The sequence below is a fragment of the Phacochoerus africanus genome, chromosome 1 (assembly GCF_016906955.1).
Source record: "Phacochoerus africanus isolate WHEZ1 chromosome 1, ROS_Pafr_v1, whole genome shotgun sequence".
NCBI classification, from domain to species: domain Eukaryota; kingdom Metazoa; phylum Chordata; class Mammalia; order Artiodactyla; family Suidae; genus Phacochoerus; species Phacochoerus africanus.
Genome location: NC_062544.1, coordinates 141,516,466 through 141,534,090, shown reverse-complemented (window position 1 = coordinate 141,534,090; position 17,625 = coordinate 141,516,466). Strand labels below are relative to the sequence as shown.

The 17,625-nt window shown below is 41.8% G+C and overlaps 1 protein-coding gene across 7 annotated transcripts in view; it reads right to left on the bottom strand.

Annotated features, from left to right (window-relative positions):
- The window catches only part of ITPR1 (inositol 1,4,5-trisphosphate receptor type 1), a 331,954-nt gene that overhangs the window by 122,613 nt on the left and 191,716 nt on the right, over nucleotides 1–17,625 (bottom strand). For all 7 annotated transcript variants that reach the window (XM_047779506.1, XM_047779516.1, XM_047779541.1 and 4 more), the window contains 5 exons: nucleotides 15,464–15,592; nucleotides 10,194–10,314; nucleotides 7,643–7,827; nucleotides 3,659–3,807; nucleotides 2,360–2,471 (listed from right to left, as the gene is read on the bottom strand). In XM_047779506.1, coding sequence (XP_047635462.1) covers nucleotides 2,360–2,471; nucleotides 3,659–3,807; nucleotides 7,643–7,827; nucleotides 10,194–10,314; nucleotides 15,464–15,592 — 696 coding nt within the window. The remainder of the gene's footprint in view (nucleotides 1–2,359; nucleotides 2,472–3,658; nucleotides 3,808–7,642; nucleotides 7,828–10,193; nucleotides 10,315–15,463; nucleotides 15,593–17,625) is intronic.

Here is a 17,625-nt window from a genome sequence, read left to right as displayed (position 1 = left end):
AAAGTTATACCAATAACCAAACTGGAAGGAACAGAAATCATTTAGTGCCCCCCACTGCCTTCTACAGTGAATGGTTAAGTAGCCTTTTCCAGCAGCCAGAGCGCAGGGCCAGAAGCATCACATGTAAGTGCCAGGAGGTGCTGGACCGCCTGACTAACCCAGGTTTCTAGAATGTCTTCCTCGGTTGCGTGGCATTTCCCACACTTGCTTAGCGTATTTTCACTTTCACAAAGGGGATGGAATGGTGGCACCAACCAGACTGGAAAGAAATGACATCTTGCCTCCTACCCTCTATCTGCTCTGTGGGACCAATTTCTTTACCAGCTGAAAAGGGATCTGAGCTACAGCTTAAGAACCTCCTCTAAACTCTGGTAACTCTTTGATAGTGACCTCCACCTGCTGCCCTCTACTGCCCTGGCCCTCTCCATGAGCCTTCTCACAGGCAATGTGACAACATCTCAGATCCGCCACCTGCCAGGGGCTAAAGCAGTGTCTTCCCTGCCCGATAGGCAGGGAGAGGCAGCAGAGAAGCACCTTCTACAGGGCCCCAAAGACCCCGCTATACTTTTCTGCCAAACCACAGAGACTCAGCCAACTCCTGGTACTTCCACTTTCCATGTCATACAAAGAAAACTTAAGAGAAATGAAAGTATAATCGCAATGTGCAAAACTCACTGGAGTGGAGACACAAAGTGTTCCTTAAATATGTCGGTTATAGAAAGCAACAGATATTCTCAAGAAGAGAAAATTGTGGCCTCCGCATTTTAAATATCAAGTTTCATGCCCCAAAGTGCAAATATATTCACAGCTGGTTAAGGCTCTTGGTGGGTTTTATCTTATTATGGAGAGTGAATTTCTAAAACTAGGATCATGTTTTTTAAACTTTGTTTTTCTCTTTGGCCGCACTCACAGCATATTGAAGTTCCCAGGAATCGAATCCAAGCTGAAACTGCGACCTACACCACAGGTGCAGCAACGCCAGATCCTTAACCCACTGCACCACAGAGGGAACTCCCTTAAACATTTCTTAAACTTCACTTTAAGAAAAAGAAAGATCTTGTGGAATAAATGGTTATTATTCACTTATCTGACAAGTATATTCTCTCTTATGCTCCCCTCTCACCTTTTTTTTTTTTAAGACCTACCTAGGTGCCTTCACAGGTGTTGTGAGGCCAGTCATATTACTTCCCACTTGTACCCCACTTCTTTGCTTTTATTATTTATGTTTATAAACTCTTTTCTGTCCAGTTTCCTCCACAAAATTCCTCCTGAGTTATCAACACTTCTTTTGAAATAAGCAACATTTATTCAAGTTTTAACTTAAATTTATTTTTACCAATTTAAAGCAACATTTAAAAGCTTTGTGCCCTGGGGACAGTGGGGGAGTGTATACTGCAAAAAAGTCTGTGTACCTTTCTGCTTTATTTTTTTCTTATTCAAAGACTCACATGTTAAATTGCTCTAATATTAATGATACATCTTGCTTAGGTTAGAAAGCAAGATTCTGACAGACTTTTATAATTCTGGTTGTCACTATTCCTTTTGACAAGGGAGGCTGTGATTTAATTATTAAGGCTTCTTCACAAAGATGAATAAATGTGTTACTGGGTATTTTGGTAAGTCAATGATATCAGTATATTTACCTACTGGGAACATGGTGATAAAAATTGTTTAAAGACAATTAGTGAAGAGTATTACCTTCATATGAAGACTGGTAAGATTTAAACTCAAGTCCATGTTTTTGTTCTGTTTTGTTTTGTTTTGCTGGCGGCAGAAAGGAAGAGCAATGGGGCTGTTTTTATCCCACCTGGTCCAAAATCAGGGGTGTGAGGGGTGTTTTCTGTACAGTTTTATTTACAGCATGTGCTGAGAAATATCTTGCCCCCAGGAATGGACCATTTCACAACCCAATTAGAAAAGGTGACATAGTTGCTGCCTTAATTCCAGTTAGAAGTGGAGGCAGTTTCATTACATACTGGAAGGTCTGTGCAACATCTCACCAGAAAGAAGCAAGTAAACCCATAGGTATGCATAACTGGAACCCCAAATTCAGAAACACAAACTTTGATACACAAGAGGCATTTGCATTCTCACTGGGAACTTAGATAGATGGAACATTTCATGGTTACTATTTCTCTGAATATAGATTGCATAGCAAGCAACCTGTAAGAGACAACTAAACATATATGACTTTTTAAAGAGACAGTCATATGATTTCACTACCTTTAGAGACATTTTTTTTTAAAAAATGTTCACCCCTCTGTCAATATTCCTGAACTAAGCTGGATTTCTAACTGCCACCACTCCACTTCAATTTAGCAATAAAACCTAGTTTTAACATAAAAATAAAATGCAGTACCTTTTCTCCATAGCCTCTATCTTTGGTCATCATTTCTCTGAGGGTCTGTAGAACCTTAATGCACAGTTTCTCCTCATTTTCCTCTAGCAGCTGTTTAGTGTGCTTTATTAACCTAAATGAAGAAGAAAACCACAGATTACATCCCAGAAACAATCTTTAAATTTAAAAAAGAGAGAGAGAGAGAGAGAACAGACCTGTGGTTGCCAAGAGGGACAGGGAGGGAGAGGGATGGACTGGGAGTTTGGGATCAGTAGATACCAACTATTACATTGATAATGGATAAACAATAAGGTCTCACTGCACAGCATAGAAAATTCTATTCAATCTCCTGGGATAGAGCATGATGGAAGAGAACATTAAAAAAGAATGTGTATTTTAGTACGACTGAATCACTTGGCTGAACAGCAGAAATTGGCACATTATAAATCAACTATACTTTAATAAATTTTTTAATAAATTAATTTTCTTTAAATATTTGACAGTCAACTTATTTAGTTAGTCAGATAATAAACAAATATTTAGGAAGGGCTCCTGGGTTAAACAAGCTCCAGGACACTTCCTGCAAGAACAGCCAGTTGGTGTCTCAATAGTGCCATCTGCTGGTCAATAACAGCAAACAGGTTCCTCTTCACCACTCGCTGTGGAGAGATTACAGGAAGGGGTGAAAGGAGACAGAGGCCCACTCAAACCTGCTCATTCACGAAGTGCAACTATTTATCCACTAAGGATTGCCAGTCACGTGGCTGGAATATGCCAACAGTGTGAAAAACCTAGGAGTATGATAGCTGGGGCAAACACACTGTTCCCTGATCCAGTCTTACCCTCTGAGGGGCCCAGAAAAGTCAGCAACTCAGAGGTTGAGCCCACGCTCAAATGTATCAACAAACTGACCTTAAGGTGAAAATCAGATGGTAATTTCTGTACATGGAACCAGCAGTTTCTTCTAGATTAGGCCCCAAGGCATAAACTGAGAAACTACAAAGCTGTCAGGAAGACTGACAGGACTATGTAGGAAGGTCAAGCCTCTCTGAATCTGTGGGGCAGCCCAAGGCAGCAGCCCACACTTGCTGAATGGAAGATGAACAAACCAGCATGGAGGTCAAAGGAGAAATTCTCACCAACACAACAAGACAGTGGGACTAAACCTACACACTCTGGGAAGGTCAGAACAGATCCCTAGCACTAGACCTTGTATTCACCAAAGTCAAAAGCCAGGCCGGCCCCTCGGCCTTCAGGAACCTGTGACGCATCGTCAGTGGGACTCCACAGCTGAGCCCTGAAGACAGAGAGGCTGCTTACTTGCAAATGAAGCCACCACTTTCACACTTTCTTCTGGCGTCAGTGTTCTCTGGGAAAAGCAGCTCGGGCCTGTGGAGGACATCCACCAGCACAGATAACTCGGCCTGCACCAGAGGCCTGAGACGGTCCTCCAGGGCGGAGACGATGTCCTGGAACGGAAGCAAGCCCTGGTGAGCGGCTCAGGCAGAGCTGACCTCAGGAGGGTGAGGACATTCATTTCTGACCTAAAACATGACCACAGACTAGGCTGGGTTAGAGTAACCTTAGCGCTGTCTGGAATTTGCCTCGAATTACTAGACGTTGCCCAATGGTTACCTGAAGAATTAGGCCCTGATGCAGACAACAGAGTAATAACAAGTCCACATTCCCACCCGCCCTGTGAGATGGTCCTGATACTACTCAAGGGATCATTCCAGAGATTTTAAAATATGATGCAAAAAAGTACATGTGACAACATGGAAAGGTGTCTACAATAGGAGTGTAAAAAATGTTCAACCAACAGTATGGACTACATGATCGGCTTTTTATAAACAACATTAATATCTAAAGGATATTCAGCAAGTACTATTAAGACATCATTAGCAGTTTTTTCTGGTGGCAGGATTACAGGTGATTATAGTTTTCTTCTATAGCTCATCACTTGTGAGTATTGTCAAATTATTTCCTAGGAGCATGGATTATTTACATAATAAAAAGTCATATAAAAATGAGAACACAAAGGAATGAACATGCTGTATCAACATGCTAAATACATGTACCCTGAGAGCATGATGGTCTTCAAATGCAAAACACATAGCTGTAGGAAAGGAAAACAGAGAAAAGTTGAAAGAGCAGCAAAACCAACACAACAAACACCATATAAAGGCAAATGGCAGAAAACAGATGAGAAATTATCTTCAAAAGATGCTAAAGTCTGCTCTCTGGCTTGGTAACTCAGAACCTAACTATCAGCATGCTAATTAAGGACAGAACACAGCACCCTGGCTAAGAGAGGAAGCCTTAGTTAACCAAGGAGAATCACATGGAAAAGCCTACTTAAATTACATTCACCTCAACTGGGGACCCTAAGTTCATAACCCCCAAATCCATTAAGAATGGAGTGATCTTTTATCCAGAAACTAAAACTTCAACTTGTGGATATAATTTAATTAACCTTACATTTAACAAAATCTGTCATCACAAAACAATATTTAGGATGCATTAAAGAATGCACGAGTAAATCAAACTTTCTTTATGGGGGCAATTTTTCCCAACAAGATTTTAAAATTATACTGTAACATCCCTTAATTCAGACTGACTTTCACACCACAGTCAAAAAGGGGGTCACTCTGGCAAAATTCTCTGAGTACTCTGTCAGTTTCTCTAAGAGCTTCCTCCCTGAAAGCACATACTTTTCTCCAAGAGTAACTGGTCCTAACTCAGGCAAAAACTTCCTTGTCTACAGCATTTGCAAGGGATTGGAGTAGTTCCTCAGCATCACGTTCACAAAATCTTGCATCTTTTGCAAGTTTGAACTCCACATTGCAATCGATTTGCACTGTATTGTCAAATGTGTAACATTCGGCAATCAGGGAGAGACCAACAGACAAGAATGGTGAAGCAATGGGCAGGGGAGATGCTAGTGTTAAGTGAGGGGGAATGCCTGAATGGGGGTTAATTACATAAGCACTTCATCTGCAAGTTAATGTTTTCACATTATGACAACTTTTGCTGTTCTCGGCAATCTTCCTAACTCCAGGGGCTCAGATGGACCATAATTCATCAGATAGTAAAAACCCCTTACATCATTGGCCAAGTCTTTAAAACAAGACTTATTACCTAAATGTATGTATTTTGTTCTATTCCCTATGAATATGCATAATAAATCTAAGAAGAGCGCTGATGTGTTTCTGCAACCACAGATAATTCAGTCGAAACAGGAGCAAACACTGTGTTCACACAGTTATGGGACTACAATGCAATAACCTTCCTCATTCTAAAACATGGTGGGGTCAAGAAGGACTCCATCAGGAACCAAATTACCTTTGTTCAAGAACTGGTTCTGTCAATGACAAGGCTGAAATTCTCTCCTTGACCTGTGAAGCCCTGCCCACCTCCCCAGCTCCACCGGCTCTGGCCCCACTAACCTTCCTTCGGTCTTGGCACCGAGTTCTCTCCTGCAGAATGGTCCTTACACATGTCTCCCTCCTTCCCATCCCTTTGAGTCCCACTGCTCCCTGATCTTGGTTCCAATCCTCAGCACAGCCTTCTGACCACCATCCGGCAACCCCAGGCAACATTAGCTTCCTCATCAGGGTCTTCCGTAGCCCTCCTCGCTTCTCCTCTGCAGTGACTGTCCCTTTTGCTATTTTACTCATATCTGTGTGATTAGTTGACTAACATCTGTCTCCTTTCCAACAGGTGAGACTCTATAAAGGTCAGATTATTTCTGGTTGGTTCATTGTATCACACAGCCCAGGGTGAGGCTGATGCATGACTCAGTGAACTCATTTGTCTTTAATTACAAATAATAATTTAGTAATTTACATAACCCTCAGAGATTCAGTGACTTCATCTAATAATAATTATCATAGTTGTAATAGTAATGACAATAATAGTAATAATTACAATAGCAGCTCTCACTGTTTGAGGGTTCACTGCATGTCAGGCTCTGTTCTACATGCTTTATCTGTATTGAATTTTCCAAAGCAGGATAAACTATCCTGCATTTGCTTACAGTGTGGCACAGACATCCCTCCCATCCAGTGGTAGCCCATTTCCTTGAACCTAAGTGGACATGTGTCACTGCCTCGACCAAGAGATTATGACAGAAGGGATGCCATGTGACTTCCGAAGCCAGGTCATTAAGGCAACACAGCTTTCACCTATCTCTTTATCTAGAGACTTATCTCGGGACTCAGCCACCATGTTGTGAGGAAGCTCAGAGCACCTGGGGAGACTACATGGTGATGTTTCTGGCACCAACTCCAGGTGAGGACCCATGGACAATCAAATCAGCATCAAAGGCCAAACGTGTGGGTGAGTGAGATGTCAGGTTGAGTCCAACCAGAGCCACCACCTGATTGCAACTGCATGAACGGACTTGACCAAGAAACACCCTGCTGAGCCCAGGCAACCTCTAGAACAGTGCAAGAGAATAAAATAACTGCTGCTGTGATGTGTGACACAGGCAGCGAAAACTGCAACATCTTATCAACTCTCCTGTCCTCATGAGGTTGGTGTTACTATTATACTATTTTACAAATTAGGAACCTGAGGAAGTTGAATATTTTTCCCAAGGATACACATTGTTAAGCAGTGGAGCCATAATTTGAACCCAGGACTTGCCTGAAATCACACTCTTAACCACTGTGGCACTGCCCTGAGCCCAAATAAAGGATGTGTGATTCTCAAACCGTGGTCCATGGACCACTTTCCAGAGACTCACTTGAGGTGGTTGTATAAAGAAGATGTTATATTACGGTATATGTTTAAGTGTTTAATATCATCTTATTCTTGGTACTCTCTCTTTTAACAGAGGGAGAGCACATCTCTTCATAGGTGCTATGAAAAAAAGTATAATCTAGCTAGAATTTAATAATACTATTATGTTGACTTGGCTCATTCTAATATAAAACTCTCTGAAACATGGTGACTCTTGTTTACCTGCTGATTCAAGAGGCTAAAATCCCAAGGTGGTGAAAAAATGGAGCTGTTGTGCCTTTATTATAAGCATTCTCTTCTAACACTTTTGTAGTCCTTCCTAGTAAAGGCAGAGGGACTGGTTCATAAAGAGATCTACAAAATCAATGAGTAACCTTGAAAGACCATGATTCTGGCAGGAGCTTTTCTGGCCCCACAGACATTATTGCAACTGACTGGCCACTCACCACCCCGACATCTCCCTGTGGCCAACCTGGATTTTCTCTGGCTCAAGGAGGCACTTCTGCGTGTGGAGCCACCTGAGGCCAGTTAAGGACCACGGCCGTCCACGCCAGGCATTACCTGCAATCTCTCAATGATATTCCGGTAGTCTCTGGAAGCCGCCAGGACGGAGTCTCGGCGAGCAGCGTTTCGGGCTGTCAGCCGCCAGTTCATGGCAGTTTTCTGCACAATGTTGTGGGATTTGAGGAAGAGGTTGTTGACCTGGCTGTCCAGGTCCACAGGGATAGCAATGGCCCGGCTCTTGGCTGCACAAGAGAAAGGGGACTCATGAGCTGACGACTTTAGTAGGAGACACCCTAGAGATAGATTTAGCCTTCCCCATCCTGTACCAGGCAGATCTGTCCATGCCCAGAACATGAGTGTGGACACAGAGCAGCTCAGCAGAGCATCACTATCCATGAGGTCAGGTTTTCCACCATGAATTCTGAGGGGTAGCAGCTCTGAGCCACTTTAAAATGCTCCAAGGTCAGACAGTGTAGACAAGTCAAAGTTCAATGGGTTTCCTCAGTGAATGGCTTCTTACGGTCTCAGATGTGTTCATACATTTAAAGAATTATCAAGGTGGGGAAATTATCTGGCCAATAAACTATTTTTCAAAAAATTCTCAAGTATGGTATTCTATCAACAATCCACAAAATGCTGTTTTATGCCAAATATAGTGCAAAAGATAACATTCAAAATGACATAAGCTATTCTTTCCATATAGGCACTTTTTTTTAACCCCCTTTTTAAAAAAGGACAACTCCAACCTCATCATGAGAAAAACATCAGTCAAATTCACAATAAGGGGCATTCTACAACACACCTGACCAGTACTCCTTGAGAACTGTCAAGGTCGTAGATAATAAGGAAGACTGGAGAAATTACCACAGACCAAAGGGGACTGGAGACATATGGCCATGAAATGCAGCACAGAAGCCTACACTGAGTCCTGGGAAAGGACCTTAGCGGAAAAAATGGTGAAAACCAAATCAGGTCTGGAAGTTTACTTCATAGTACAGGCCAACGTCAGTTTCTTAGTTGTGATGAATGTAGCTGATAACAGAAGATGCTGACAGTGGGGCTAATTGGATGAGGGATAAATGGGACCTCTGTTATCTTGGCAGCTTTCTAATAAATCTAAAATTATTCCAAAATAAAAAGTATATTTAAAAAAGGATGATAATTAGACCACCGATCCTTTTTTCCATATGGGAAATCCAACAACATTCAAAAAAACAAGACAACTATTCCCTGTCTCCACATCTTCAGACCAACAGAAGCAACAAAGTGCTGGGGTTTACAGGCTATGTAGTTTTCATGCCCTGCTGTTCACAAATACCAACTCTCCTAGTCTTTTCTCATCACTTCCATGACTATTAAAACATTACATATCTCTGATGATTAGTTAACTCAGCTAGTTAACTCAGCAACTTTTCCAAATTTTATCCAGCAACCTTGTGATATACGATCATATATGGGCAGAGTAGAGGCTTATCTGGGGACCCCATCTTGAGCCCTATTGGTGAGAAGTCGAATCATGAACCTATAATCTGTAATGTACACACGTTCAAAAGCCTACCCTCTTATTGTGAAATACTGTCACATAAGCAATAGAATGACACAAACACCTGCTATATGAGTGTAAATCAGGCAGGGATGACAGAAATCAGGGATGACTCAACAGGGCTAACAGCCATGCCTGTCTTCTCTGGGGTCTGTAGAGATGTAAATACTTACTAGAGGCAAACAGATCTTCTCAATTTAGGCAGGAAGATTATCCCTTTGCATAGCATTTGGGAGGAGGAGGAACACCGAACAGGCCAAAGTAATAGAGTCTGACAAAGTCAGGGTGAAGGAAGCAGAAATGGTCATAACTTCCTTTCAAAACTGCCCATGAATGCAGACTATTGCCTTTGGAATGGATAAGCAATGAGATCCTGCTGTGTACTGCTGGGAACTATATCTAGTCACTTATGAAGGAGCCTGATAATGTGAGAAAAAAGAATCTATACATGTATGTATAACTGGGTCACCACGCTGTATAGCAGAATATTGACAGAACACCATAAACCAGCTATAATGAAAAAAAAAATCATTGTATATATATAAAAAACTGCCTATGAGACACGATATTATGGGAGGGGAGATGGGAGGGGATGGAGATACATTTTCCATCAAGAGGCAGGAGGGAACAGTGTACCATTTCTCAGAAGGGGCATTCTATAGGATCAGACATGTGCTTTGCAGGGAAAAAAGTTTCCACACAGTCAAATCTATTTACCAGAGTAAACAAATTACTTTCCTGAATGAGGGGTTTCCCAGGGCCTTCAATAAACTTGAATGCAATGTGACTTGCCAAGAGTTGCCTAACAATTTAAGAGTAGAATCTTGTTTTTCAAAGCCTATCTTTCTTTGGGACTTGTTGGCTCTGAACTTTGGGAGGTGCTGACTTGAAAAGATGAAAGGGAAGTTTAGAATCAAGGAGTAACTTAGCTCCAGTCTGGCTCTTCAGCATCCTGTGTACAAAACCTTTCAAGAGCTACAGCAAGTGTTTGATCAAGGATGGCCTTTATTAACGGCGACCAACGCATTTTCATCATGTTAAATCCAAACTGGGTTGGAGTCTTACCTACGTCAGAGAGCACCCGGATGCAGCTCTCCACCGATGCCTTCTGGCTGGGCATGAGCCAGTTGCAGTGGTAAACCCTGAACACACCTTGCAGCAGCTGCACAAACACAGGCTGGCGAGTCTGCGAGAAAGAGAGGCAGAGATGAGGTGACATGAAGATTTTATTTGTGAGTGATTAATAACACCAGTTAGAAACAGAGGTGCCCTGGAACCACAGGTGAACGGACTTTATGCAAGGGTGAAAAGGGGTGGATGGTGGTGAGCTTGACTCCAGAAGTGGCACGGCTGAGGGAGAAAAAGTCCGAATTTTTTTTTTTTTTTTTTTGTCTTTTGAGGACTGCACCTATGGCATATGGAGGTTCCAAGGCTAGGGGTCTAATCGGAGTTGTTGCTGCTGACCTACACCAGAGCCATAGCAACGTGGGATCCAAGCTGTGTCTGCAACCTACACTACAGCTCACGGCAATGCCAGGGATCAAACCCGCAACCTCATGGTTCCCAGTCGGATTCATTTCCGCTGTGCCATGATGGGAACTCCAAAAGTCAGAACTTTAAGGCTATGTACAAACTTGATGCTAAATCTGACCACCAGAAGGAGCAGTGGAATCACGGCCTGAAAACTGGGATTCTTGTCTAGTTACCAACTGGCTGTGTGACTGTGGGCAAATCACTTCAATTTTCAGAGCTTTAACTTGGTTCAATAACATAAAATTGAGGCAGAAAAACCCTCAAAGTTATTTCCAGATGTGATAGTCTATGAGTAAAACCTCTGTTTTTAATCAGCATAAACAAACTGATCAGTGGCCCTCTTCTTATTCTTTGCAGTGTCTTCAATGAGATAAGGAGAAAATGGTTTTGATGGTTACTCCTCCTATGTGCTCATTTGCTGCAGATGAGTACTTGCAAGGTAACTGCAGAGGATTTATTACTGTCCATGATGGTATTAATTTGTACTTGTTTTAAAATAAAAGAATTCAAACATCCACTTCATCATCTGATAAAAGAATTCAAACATCCACCTCATCAATCTGACACTGACTTTGAATGCATTTGAAAGTTATAATTTTGGTCTCCATCCAAAGCCACCTGGATCGGCGTAGCTTTAGACCTGCAAGGCCAAGGCCACTGTGTATGGTGAGCTACTTACTCCACTTGGTCTTTCATTTTTAGAAGAAAGGACTCACAGATCCCCTCCAAAAACCCACAGGGGTTGATCTTGTAAAGAAAAAAAGGATCAGAATTCCCTTGTGGCACAGCAGGTTAAGGATGTGGCATGATCACTGCAGCAGCTCAGGTCACTGCTGTGCCATGGGTTTGATCCTTGGCCGGGGAACTTCCACATGATGAAGGTGTGGCCAAAAAAAAGAGTACTGAAAAATTCTAGGTAAAGATTGAGTTGAAAAAAAAAAGCAAAAGTGCTGGGGCGGGGGAAGGAAGTTTATTATAAGAAATTGGAACAGGTTAATAAAAATTCAGAACCTCCTCTACTGTTTGGATAACTTTCACTCATCCAGTGCCATACACTTTACATGAGAGCTCACTGGGGCCTTGATAAGTATCCTATGACAGAGGAGTTACCTTCATGCCACAGATGAAAAACAAAGGCTCCGAAAAGGTCAAACAAAACACCCAAAGGAACTAAGAAGTGATGGCTGAGCACTGAGCCATCTTCCCTGCTCTCTGATGCCAACAATCTGTGCTCCTTCTACTCACTTCACAAGCAAACCAGAGTCTCATCGCTTTCTGTAGGAAGCGCTTTCTGTTCTGCAGCTCACAGCCCTCCAGGGAAGGAATATGTGTGGGTGACGGGAAGCCAGGGGGCCTGAGGAATTGGCCGAGAGACCCTGAGCACAATGGGCCCCAGAAGAGCACTTATTTATTGAGAACATTTTTTTTTTTTTTTTTTGGCCACACTCATGGCATGAAGAAGTTCCCAGGCCAGGGAATGAATCCACACCACAGCAGTAATCAGAGCCTCAGCAGTGACAAGGCCAGATCCTTAACCCTCTGGCCATGGGAAAACACCTGAGAACATTTACCTGCCAGGCCTGTGCTGAGGGCTCATACAAACCTCATGTGAGTATCCCTGACCCTAGGAAGTTAGCAGTGGTACCATCACTCACTCTACTGGCTAATCTGTGTGGAGGTGGGATGGGAACTCAGCGGCCTGACTCAAAAAAGAATCCTTTGACTAAATGAATTCAATTGAACCATTATTTATCAAACATCTGCTCTGTTCCCCTCTGGCACCTGAATAAACAAAAGATGATTCACCTGGCCTGAGTAGCTAATTTTTAATTACCCACTTTATTGGGCAATCTGGGGACATAGCTCACGGGACCTCTGGGCTGATGACCATGACTGCCCATCTCCTTCTTCCTGAAATTCTCCTCTGCTCAGTTCCCAGGGCCCTGCTGTGCTTGTGAATCCCATCCTGACTGCATGACAACCCCTGGTCATCCACTGGCCTCTTTCACCTTCTGTCCTTAAATATGTTCTCTGCCCAGTTCCCTTCAAGTCAACCTCTTCATTTACCTGGCCAAGACCTAAAGTAGCAAATGTTTATATTTGGATTTTACCACTTTCACTCTAATGAATCTACCTGATTCATTTACCTAACAAACTGGCATCTACCAGGTGCCAGGTACTGTGTACAGGATAGAACAGTACTTGAGACAACTGTACATGGAAAGGCATAACTCTGCTCCCCTACTGTATGTAGTTCACCATCTGACAGGACACAGTACAAGCTGCCCATTATTAAGTACCTACTATGTACCAGGCATTAAGCTAGATGTTCATAAACATTAATTCCTAGTCTCACAACAATCGGCAGGGTTGATACTATACCCATTTAACACATCAGAAGAGAGGTTCTGAACTTCTAAGACCCAAGACCTCGCCCAAGTTCACAGACCTGAGAAGGGGCAGAATGAGGATTTGAATTCAACTCTGTCCTGCTATAAAAGCCTCCAAAGTTCTCTTGTTTCTCCCAGATTCTACATTTCCAGCTGCCTCTTGGACCCTCCATTGGCATCTTAAATGTCACACAGCCACACCCAAGCCCACTGTTTTCCTCCCTCACAAATGCGGGTGAAAAGAAAGGAAGGAATGAAACAAGAAAACATTGAAGGAAGGAGGTACCAATTGAGCTGGAGAAGAAAGACATAGGCTCTTCAACAGATAAAGTAAGACCCGTTAGGACAGCTTCAAAAATAGCATTCCTTGAAAATAAATGTTCCAGAAATCCAGCCTGGACTTTGAATTTTAAATATGTTTGGATGATGTGGGCCTTGTTAGGGACTTCTATTTATGATGAGGATTTATTTCTCTGACAATTCCCACTTATTAGTTGGGTCACCATTGTTTTCGGAGCAAGACAGTGGCAGGGGCCACAATGAAAAATCTCCCCAAACACAAGTTCCTGTTTAATGGTTTCCAATGAATGTGACTGATTTACCTGGACATTTAGTTTTGAAATCATGTTTCACAATCCACAGGAGAGCAGGCACTGCCTTAGCTTCATTTACAAAAGAACCAAGTCCAACCTTTCTAACCAAAGTAGCTAACTCTTTGTAGAAGAGTACTTGGTAAGGAGCACATTCTGACTTCCAACAAATCATGTGGTTGGGATCTACTAAGTTCCTGTTTCCCAATTACTCAAGAACTGCATAAAGACGTTCTAGAGGTGGCATTCTAACTATCATACTTTAGAGATAGCTAAAAGCTAGCAGCTAAGCTAAACTAAATAGAATATTACCAACAGTTCCTACGAATCCTATCTCACTAAAAATTCCATAATTCAAATTTTAGAATCAGACAGACCCAGGCTGAAATCATGGGTTTTGACATTTACTAGCTGTGACCATGGCTGAGCATGATAATTAAACCCTCTGCACCTCAGTTTACTCAGCTGCAAAATGGGGATAAATGCCACCTGGACTAAGGATATATGAACTCCTTTGCTTAGGGGATGGAATATAGCAGTATCTAATAAATGTACCAGTGATACAACACTGACCATGAATCACTCTTCTCTTAGAGTATTTACCTTCATTAAGTCTATTTGTCTGTAATCCAACCCCAGGCCATCCATCAACCCCAGGACAGCCTCCCTCTATTTCCATAACAAGGGTAGTTACTATTTCTCTTCTGGCCACTTTCATTCTACAGGCTGTAAACATGGACCTTCAGCAGGGCTCCCACAGCCACTGACCCAGACCTAAGTTATAAAAAGAAGAGCAATGGATAAGCAATAAGGTCCTGCTGCATAGCACTGGGAACTATATCCAATCACTTGTGACAGAACATGATAGGAGATAGTATGAGAAAAAGAATGTGTGTATATATATATGTATAACTGGAACACTCTGCTGTACAGCAGAAATTGACAGCACAATGCAAATCAACTAAAATAATAAAAAATTATTTTATAAATATGAGAAAACTTTAATTAAAAGAAATGCTAAAAAAATAATAATTTGTACCAACAACAACAAATTAAAGAGCAATTTTTCCAAGTAAAAGAATAATGAAGTATAGTACAAGGAAATTTACCCAATACTAATATGGGAAAAGAATGTGAAAAGGAATGGATATATGTTTGTGTATAACGGATTCGCTTTGCTGTATGCCTGAAATTAACACAACTTTGGAAGTCATCTATATTACACTAAAATTAAAAAAAAAAAAAGAATAATGAAAACATTTCCCAGATCCATGGGTTCAAAGCTTTCAAATGCTACGTACACTGACAATCATCACGTGGGGCTGCCACACAGCACAACTCCAGGAGGTGCAGTGCATGCAAGATTCCACATAATCAATGCCTGCTGGGGCTGGGGTAATGTGCAGCCCAGCTGTCAAGGCTAAATGACCTCTGCCACATACCCCTTCTGATGAACTCTAGGCACACACCTGGAGTTAAAATGGAGATTTCCAGATTTATTTTTCTGAAGTGTTAATAACATGCTAGCACTTGTTCGAAAGCTGCTTCCCTTTCTAGAATTGGAGGTGAGGAACTGACAAGAGTGAAGGCAAGAGAAAAAGAAGACATTTCAGGGAGAAAATCAACAACCAATAGAACTATCTGGTACAGAAAAATATTCTCTGGCACTTCATTATCCAAGGGATCCTGTAAGAATGATTCTGCACAAAGAGAAAAGCGTCTTGTATTAACACTTTGCCGAGTCGCCCAATCCCAAACCAACATCAGCTCCAACTGTGAAGATCTCTCATGAACGCCCCACATTCATGTTTGTGTTTCTTACCTGCAAAGTCGTGCTCTGGTCTGAGAAGGGAGAACTGAAGAACGTGGTCACGATACTCATGACGATTTCAGTGACGTACTTCTCCAAAATTGAGTCTGCATGTTTCCTGTCACTAGTGTTGTTACAGGCCTGGAGGACAATTAGATGCTTTAGACATTATACCAAAACCTGCAATGAATAATTTTAGTTGTAAAGTTCAGTCATCCATGACTATTCCTGCAGATCATCCTTAGCAAAGGAAAGGTAAAAGCCTGCAGATCCATTTATCCCCTGAAGAGATAGCAAAGCAAAAACTAAATCATGGAAAAAAAGAGGTGCATCAGCTAGGATATCATGGTGCAGAATCACAAAGTAATAAAACTGGTGTGGGACTGGGAGTTCCTGTTGTGGCACAATGGAAATGAATCTGACTAGTATCCATGAGGATGCAGGTTCGATCCCTGGCCTCTCTCAGTGAGTCAGGGATCTGGCGTTGCTGTGAGCTATGGTGTAGGTTGCAGATGTGGCTTGGATCCTGCGTTGCCATCGCTGTGGTATAGGCCAGCAGCTATAGCTCCAATTTGAGCCCTCACCTGGGAACTTCCATATGCCTTGGGTGTGGTCCTGAAAAAAAAAAAAAAAACTGGTGTGGGATCTACAAGGCCATCACTTCCAAATTCCTACCCACTTGTGGCAAATCTAAAACCCCAAAAGGCAGTTAACAACTATAGTTATACATATTTTCCCTTAAAGTAATAAACTATCCTCCTGTTTAAATCATTCATCTGCTCTAGGCCATAGTCTCCTAAAAGATATAATCAAGGCCCTGAGTCAAATATTATCACTGAGCTCTGCCGTGCACATACTCTCCAAACCTACAAAATCCTCCTATTCAATAAGAATTCTACTGATATATAGCACTGTTGAAAATAGTGAGCTATGACTCAAAATAATTGACTGTACAAGTTTTGGGGTGAAGACTGATTTTAGATTTCACTTGGACTCTACTTAAACTTTACTGCGTAGAATAAGATTAGACATTTGGAAGAACAAGTTTAGAAAATTCATTTTTCAAAGTCAAATTTTTATTACCAAATTCATTAGCACTCTTATTTGAGACATAAAATTGCTGTAATATTAAAATTATGAAGTAAGGGGTAAAATGACCAAATTTTATTTACTATCATGTTCTGAGCTCAAAGCGGAACAGTCTGGGGACACATCCAGAAAATGAAGTCAGTTACTGATTTAACAGCATTTTGAACAATTTAAGGCAGGGGCCACCAGGTGAAGGGCTGCTGGCTGTTTATATAAATAAAGTTTTATTGGAACCCAGCCGTGCCCTCTGTTTACATATTGCCACAGCTGCTCTCATGTTACCAGGGCAGAGTTAAGGAGTTGTGACAGAGACTAGATGGCCCACAAAGCCAAGCCTATTCAAATCTGGCCCTTTACAGAAAACTGTGCTGAGTCCTAATTTAAAAAAGCAAAACAGGTCTTCCATTTCAAGGTAAAAACCAGGCAGATAGATAGACAGGTAAATAGGCAAATAGATTTATCTATATCTCTGTCTATCTATCCATCCATCTATGACACCAACACCTGAGTATTATTAAACACATGGTTAGAAAGAAATTAAGTTCTTGCAGGCTCCTGGTCTCAAACCAGTAACCGTACAGTCAGGCAGAAAATACCACATTCTAGGATTCTACAATGTGCTATTTTCCCCCCTTTTTAGCATTACATTTCTGAAATTGGGATTCATCTCACACTTACTCTCTGAAGGACAGTATTAATTCCCTCCCACTCCAGCCCTAGCACCACTCCTGACCCATGATGCACCTTGTTAGGTCAGTCTTATGGCTTTAGAGTGAATACTAAGCTCAGAGCGAAGCCAAATCAAGAGAGCTGAAGCTCATCTAATGATTGGGTCAGGAAAGCAACAGACAGAAAGTGAAGTGCTTCACAGGGTCCTTGACACCAGATTATAGGGGGTAAATGCTCAGACTCAGGAAGCTGTCCTTTGAGGAGAGAGTTCTTGTCAAATAATACTTTATAAATCTGATTTGAATATGTCCCAGGTTATCACTTGCAAATCAGTCCATAAGGGATGAAATCAAAACAAGAAATAACCTACTTTCCCTGAAGGTTGATGAATAAAATCTATTCTCAACTAAGACTAA